General features: G+C 37.7%; 1 protein-coding gene across 1 annotated transcript in view; it reads left to right on the plus strand.

Annotated features, from left to right (window-relative positions):
* The window catches only part of LOC143890581 (protein neprosin-like), a 10,083-nt gene extending 3,676 nt beyond the window's left edge, over positions 1–6,407 (plus strand). The window contains exons 4-9 of the mRNA XM_077395299.1: positions 151–318; positions 715–768; positions 860–1,006; positions 1,359–1,722; positions 6,008–6,231; positions 6,345–6,407. Of these exons, the coding sequence (XP_077251414.1) occupies positions 151–318; positions 715–768; positions 860–1,006; positions 1,359–1,722; positions 6,008–6,231; positions 6,345–6,407 (1,020 nt within the window). The remainder of the gene's footprint in view (positions 1–150; positions 319–714; positions 769–859; positions 1,007–1,358; positions 1,723–6,007; positions 6,232–6,344) is intronic.
* The last annotated feature ends 1,436 nt before the right edge of the window (positions 6,408–7,843 follow it).

Here is a 7,843-nt window from a genome sequence, read left to right on the forward strand (position 1 = left end):
TTTTTTTTTTAATTAAATAAAAAATATACCCCTACTTTCATACGAATGGAAATAGTAACCGAATGATTGGAACCTCTTAAAAATGTATCTTTATTTTCTTATCAACAATAGTATGATTTGTTTAGTTTGTTGTACTCTGTGCCTGTTCAGTTTGCATTGCAATCTACACTCAAAGGTGATGGCGGCGTATATGGATCCAGGGCAGTTCTCAATGTATGGGAGCCAAAAATTATAGCCAGGCAAAATAGTGCTGCTCTTGTTATACTTCTTGATGCGTCACCAAGTGAGCAAAGACACGCGATACAGGCTGGATGGATGGTAAGTTTTCTAATTCCACTATCCATTATTGTTTGATACATTCTTTAGAAAAAGATTGAGTTATCTATTGAATGTAACTAATGCCCAAGAATTAACAAAATATCATAATTCCAAGATCAGAAAATGTGTGATCTTATTATACTGTTGAAACATTATCAAATAATTCATTGATATGCAACATGCGGATAGGGTCCTTTATATGTTTGGTCATTCCCTTAGGACCTGTTTCTTTTGACATAAAATGGGCATAAAACAAATTTTACGCCCATACAATTTCTTTTACACATATTTTATGTTCAAAGAAATGGAGCGTTAGGAAATGATCAATCATAGTAAAAATGCAAGACCATATCTCGTATTCTCGTATTCTAATTTTGAAGTTTTTCAAATCTCCAGGTAAATAATGACTTTTATAATGACTTTCACCCACACCTATACACAGGATGGACGGTATGCTTCAACAATAACACACTCTTTCTGTCATTTAAATTCATTAAGATGTTCTACTGATTTTTCCTTCGTTTATTCTGCATCCCTACAGAATGATAATTTTGGAAAAACGGGCTGCCATGATGTTCTCTGCTCAGGTTTTGTACAAATTTCCAAACACATACCCGTAGGCGCTAGCATTACCCCATCTTCGGTCTACAATGGAACCCAACATTACATTATAGTCACTGTGTACAAGGTAATTCCAATCATTATATTTCTAAGAAAAGGGAAATGATATGTATACCTATATTTGTTACATCATGGAAGAAGGAAAAATATTATTGGGGAGAAGGAGAAGGTGACACTTGTTCAAAGATATAAATTATTTATCAGATATGTCTTGCCAAAAAATTCTCTCCCATTAGATGTTTCAAATCCCTTATTTATTAAATCTTACAGTCTGGCCAATGGAAAAGCAATAGCTAAAAGAGATTTTGCATCATAATATAGTTAAAATGAGTTGCACCTTGTGAAACATTACTTCTCACTTGACATACTAATTTTTTTATTTTAACCATTTTACTCTTTGGTTTTCCATTTTATCGTAGGATCCTGCGAGTAAAGATTGGTGGTTATTATATGGCGAAGAGAGGGTGGGCTATTGGCCAAAGGTCATCTTTAATTCTACATTCGCTGACTATGCTGATTTTCTTCAATGGGGAGGGGTTGTATATAATGATGGTGTATTACCTTGGCCTGAAATGGGGAGTGGCCATATGCCAGAAGTCGGTCAAGAATATAGGAAATCAAGTTACATTGGAGGCATGCAGTTTATAGATGAAGATGGCAATGGTCATTCCATCAAACTCGAAACTCCTCGTGAGATGATTCGAACCTCCCCGTCATGCTATCAAATTGGGGTTACTGAAAAAGTGCCTGGTGAGGCTTATGCTATACTTTTCGGGGGACCAGGTGGGAACAATTGCTAGATTCACTTGACCCAACTCCTTTGAAGGACTATATGTTTCCAAACTTAAATGATGGAAATGTTTTAAGCATATAATAACTTGAAGTCTAGCTATATATTTAGTTTATCATGCTCTTAGTCATATTTGAGCCCAATTTACATCTGTACTCAATGTTTCAGTTTATAATGAAAACGCTAAGAACCTAGAGTGGTTAGGCTCCTTTCTAAATTGTAGGGTTGCAACTTGGGTCGGGTTTTCCCTGCCTGCATCGACCCGACCCGAAAAAACCACGAGCCGGGTTTTAAAATAGTGGGTCTTGCCGTCTTGGGTAGGGTAGGGTTTCATGTTGAAAAACCCAGCTTATTCTCGGGCCGGGTCGGGTTTGACAGAAAAAAAAAAACCCGACCCGAGTGCTATTTCGTCTAGTTTTACTTTGTTTTCTACTTCCAAATTTCTACACATCACAAAAATTCAAATAGCAAACTATAAATAGGATTATAGGAAAAGGAAGAAGGCACTGCCAATGACGACAAAGTACAAACACTTTTTTTTAACTTTTGCTGTAAAATATTATTGGATATGACTAAACTATCCTCGTCGCTTTGTAAAAAGGAAGGGTAGTGCAAAAGCAACTAAGGACAATGTAGTCATTTACATGGCAAATGTGAACAGTAAAATTGACACTCTCTGGTACAACCTTCGTTAACAAGCAAATGGGTCATTCCTGAATCCCATCAAAACAGGAAGACCAATGTGACAGCCAAATTTTGAGACTTATATAAAATTACCACATTACCCTCATCTAGCAATAGTGCAAATGTGCAATACAAATGTACAAGATAACATGGGTCGTATGGTCATTTAGATAGGGGAGTTCTTAAACAAAGAAAACCCCTGCATAGAAAAAAGATAGGACCCGTGCACTCGTCGGCTGAGGGGAAATGGCTCAGCAAGAGGGTTTTAGGCGAGTAAATAATGTACCCATTTTTAGTTTCTTAATTTTTTTATTTATTTGTATTGTCGTATCAGTAGGTTTAGTGCAACTCAACTCAACCCAACCAACCTTTTGTCCAAAACTAGTTGGGGTCGGCTAAATGAATCCTTTAGAGAAATAAGCGAAAAAAATTAACATATACTTCCGCGTAAATGTGAAAAAACCCGACCGAACCCGACTAGAGTTGAAAAAACCTCAACTTGGGACGGGAACAATGTTGGGATTTCAGCTCAGGCTGGGTTGGCATTTTCTTGAGTTGGGTTGGGTTAGGGTTGGGAAAAGTCAATCCTATTTAATTTCGGTTTGGGTTAGGGCTGAGGCTTTGGGCAACTGGATCCGATCCAATCCCAACCATCTTCCCTCTGATTTTATTGTGATTTTGAGAATTATGTGTTAATGGTTTCTTTTATATATAGTTTTTCTATTTTTTTTTGCCCCAAGCCAAACCGAACCCTACCCAACCCCATTTAGCAAATCAGGTGAGATGGGTTGGCTTAGGGTTGCGAGATTTACCTGCAGGTTGGTTTAGGGCTGACCCTCCTCAACCCGAGGCTTGGCTTGGGATAGATTAGACCTTCGTTCAAGGGCATTTCAAATTTGCTTTGATCGACCTTCTCTTTGTGATTTCTAAACCCGTTATAGTTATGACATTTATGAATATTTAGTAAGGGAAATGATAAATGTGCCCCTTTTCATCACTTGGGACACCCAACTGCACTGTCCGTGGCAATCTAGTTACCTCATTCCTTCAAATATGAAGTACATCAGCACTTTTTCAGTCATAGATACACTGTAGTTGGGTGTCCCTAGTAATGAAAAGGGGCGCATTTATCATTTCCATTTAGGAAATATTTGCCATCTCTGAGTAGCCTCAATATGAATTTTATAATTTTGAACGGGGAATGATATTTTCCCCCCTCTGACGGATATATAGGGGAAAGTGATTGTGAGCGGCCCCTCATATAAGCTTATATGAGGTGACCGCCAAAAACATGATGGGCCCACATTTTGGGGTGATCCGAACCGGTCATTTGATAGGCCCTGACATAGATAGGGGGTGCCCAAAAAATCAGCTCCATAGGATCATCCCAACCCTTCGAATTGTGGAGGTGAAAGAGGGGAAATGGGCGAGTATAGTTTTGCCCACTTACCCGTCCATTTTCCCCTCTTTCACCTCCATAGTACGAAGGGTTGGGATGATCCTATGGAGCTGATTTTTTGGGCACCCCTTATCTACGTCAGGGCCTATCAAATGACCGGTTCGGATCACCCCAAAAATGTGGGCCCACCATGTTTTAGCGGTCACCTCATATAAGCTTATATGAGGGGCCGCTCACAATCACTTTTCCCATATATATATATATATATATATATATATATATATATATATATATATATATATATATAGCAAAAGAGAAAAGAAGAGAATTTTTTGAATTTTTTGAAAATTCTATGAGAATTACACATCACTTTTTTGACTTTTTTTAACAAATGCACCCATTCAACCCATATATTTTCAATCCTACCCCCTCCTTTATGCTTTTTAATAAAGGCACCCATTAAAGCCACATAATATCAATCTTACCCCCTCCTTTATAGTTTTTTAATAAAAAAATCTATTGGGTGATCTTAACCGTCCGATTTAAGAGGAACTATGGAAACCTCTATACATTGGAGGGCTAGGATCAGCCTATGGAAATGATTTCTGGGGCACAACCTATTTATGTTGTGTTCCATCACATGGACGGTTTGGATCAACCTATGACATGGTCCGTACAGTTCTTTGTCGGCCCGTGCATCGCACGGGGTTTTTTACTAGCATGTATATATATATATATATATATATATATATATATATATATATATATATATATATAGAGAGAGAGAGAGAGAGAGAGAGAGAGAGAGAGAGAGAGAGAGAGAGAGAGGAAACTGTTGGTGAGCTTAACCAAACTTATGGTGAGCTAGCTTGCCCAATCACATGGGGGCCCACTTTGTTAAGATGATCCAAAGCATTCATTTGAAAGTCCCTTACATAGATGGGGGGTGTACCAAAAATCAGCTCCATAGGATCATCCTAACCCCTCCATTTGTGGAGGACAAAAATGGACAGATACAAATCTGCCCCATTTTTTCCTCCACAAATGGAGGGGTTAGGATGATCCTATGGAGCTCATTTTTGGTACACCCCCTATCTATGATAAGGCCTTGCAAATGAATGATTTGGATCACTCCCCAAAATGTGGGTCCCATGTTATTGGGCAAGCTAGCTCACCATAAGTTTGGTGATCCAAAACAATTATTTGAAAGTCCCTTACATAGATGGGGGGCTCACCAACAGTTTCCTCATATATATATATATATATATATATATATATATATATATATATATATATAGAATAGTGTTTCTGAACTCGAGCATCAAAAACTCATGTGGCCCCATGTTTTTGGGGGGGATCCAAAGCATTCATTTATAAGACCCTATCATGGATAGTCTGTGTACCAAAAATCAGGTCCATAGGATCATCCTAATGCTTCCATTTGTGGAGGTAAAAATGGGCAAATTTGTGGAGAAACAATATCTGTTCATTTTCCCCTCCACAAATGGAAGGATTAGGATGATCCTATGGAGCTGATTTTTTGTGGACACCCTATCCTTGATAGGGGCTTCCAAATGAATGCTTTGGATCACCCAACAATGTGGGCCCACACCTATTTTTGAGCTCAAGATCAGATAAGCTTATCTTAGCTCTAGCTCAGAAATACTATTCTCAATATAATATCATAATATAGTTCACTTTTCGTCATATCCATGATATGCATATAATTCAATGACTAATTAGGTAATATTATCCGGAGGGACATGATCTACAGAACATAGCAAATATCAGCATCCCGATATCAGCCCAGCACCCGCCCCAGATGACAGCCTTGGCTGGATATTTGGTGTCGAGAGACGCGACAGAGTGCACATGATGGGGCCCGGACCTACCCCTAATGTATTATTTGGCTCTATGCGCAGCGGTGTGATGTCACAGGGGAGGGTTGCATCACTTGAAAGGGCCAACGAGCAACTCACAAATGAGGTGGTAGGTATGAGAGAGAAGGCCCAAATGGAACAAAATCAACGATCCGACTCCGTCACGATCATGTGCAACCTCCTCTGATAGCCATAGAGACCTCACTGACGATTGGGTATAAATGTCGTTGAATTTTAATATAAATCTAGTCTTGGTTTTCTTCTTAATAAATAACTGCTTTTTTTTTTATTCCTAATCATTGTTCATTTTCTAAGGTTACCTTATTGAGCATTCGAATGAGGGGGTTGAAGTGGCGCACATCATTCGTAAGAGCGTTGATCTGACACATCTAGACAACGGGCAGCCATTAGGACAGTTTTTCACTGAGGTGCAGATCACGGTTGCATTGCAGCCAAAAGAGCCTCTGATAAGAGAATCCGAACTCAATGAATTTATTGGAGATGCTTTAGGAGGAGAAATCGCTTGGCCGTCCTTCTTGGTAAGTACTTTAGATACGAGGATAGATTGAAATTTGAATGATGATACTACATTGACAAGTATATTGATTTTTGATTCGTTATCTGTTTGTGTTCCCTTTCTTTATCATGTTAGATGAGCCCAGAGTACTTGATCGACATTGTCTTCATGTTTCTTACGTATTCAGTTCGGAGTTAATGTTTCACGTACGGGCTATCTTGAGACTATTTATTATGTTTGTGGCTTTTGTTGCCTCTTGTTTTAGTGCATTGTATTTGACTTTGTCATCCTTATGTTTTGGAACATATTTTGCTTTCAGTGTATATATGTAAGTTTTGTGTTCTTCAACACTGCTCTATAGGTAGAAATTCGTTTTAAAGGTTGAAATTCGTAAGTTTTGTGTTCTTCAACACTGCTCCAAAGGAGGCAAGGTAATCATCTCTGAATTTGTAATGCGAAGGAGCTGCCCTCAATTCTATGATTTTATTTGTATGTAACTTAAATGTTTCTTGGAATGTTGGAAATATAGTTTCGAAGTGAAAATATGATGACAGATCCTCAACTAAAGAAGTGGCCTAGCGTTCCATAATCTAAGGCTAACTTCTACTTCAGAGCAATGAGGACCAAAGACAACATATCGAAAATAGGCAATTTTTTTAATCTTCTTTTTATTTCATATAAGATCTATTTGTATTTCCTTTTCTTTTGGAAGTGGCTTCATGTATGTTGTGTCTTATTCTTTTTCAGATAATTCAGACCAAAGGCCATTCCCCAACCCAAAAATGAAAAACCCATCACACCACCTTCTGTTCCCTCTAATGAAATATCAGTACAAGAGATAATTATTTCATATTTTCTAAACCATGTTTCTGTTTTGCTCGAGGTCTGTTAATAACGACTTTGTTTGTTTTCATTCATACATGGTTTCTTCTTGATGGAATCACTCAACTTCAATCATTTTCCATATAATTTTATACAATAATTTGTTTGATTGCTTGGCTGCATTCAAACTCAACTCTGGGACTGCTTGTGAACATTTTAATTCACATGAGGGAATTAATTGTATACTTTTGAAATCTTCAAAATTCTAGACTGCAATCTAGGGTTTAATTGTATACTATTTTCTATAAAAAAACATACCTATGGAACCACTTAACATGACTTAAAAGTGAACTCCACCCAGCTTTTATATATTCATTAGTTTATTGAAGTATGTAATGTCACTTGGAAATGTGGGATATATTTTATTTCATACCCACATTGCTGGTCTTTATATTACATGTTTCCTAGTTGGAAATTGCCACAGGGGCACATGGCAATTGGAGCTTTTAGAGCTTATTTTCTTTCTTGCATACTCTTATTGGTGAATACTCCTCAACGTTTATAAGTTGTGTCACCCAAATGAAATGTCAGCATCATATGCATATGTATGTCTGTATGAGTGTGTGCATGTTTATGTGTATTTTCTTTTGTTCGCTATGGTTTGGTGTCATCATCGACCTTTTTTGGGAATTAAATTTTGATCGGAATATTTTATCAAGAGCATTCGTCAGTGGGGCAGATTTATTTTATTGGGATTTGCTCATGAACGCCGGTGAAAGCCCTTTTTCTTGTAGTGGAAATGGCTTTCCACG

The sequence above is a fragment of the Tasmannia lanceolata genome, unplaced genomic scaffold (genome assembly GCF_043159265.1).
Source record: "Tasmannia lanceolata isolate RefF3 unplaced genomic scaffold, GAP_Taslan_0.1 ptg000013l, whole genome shotgun sequence".
Lineage (NCBI taxonomy): Eukaryota > Viridiplantae > Streptophyta > Magnoliopsida > Canellales > Winteraceae > Tasmannia > Tasmannia lanceolata.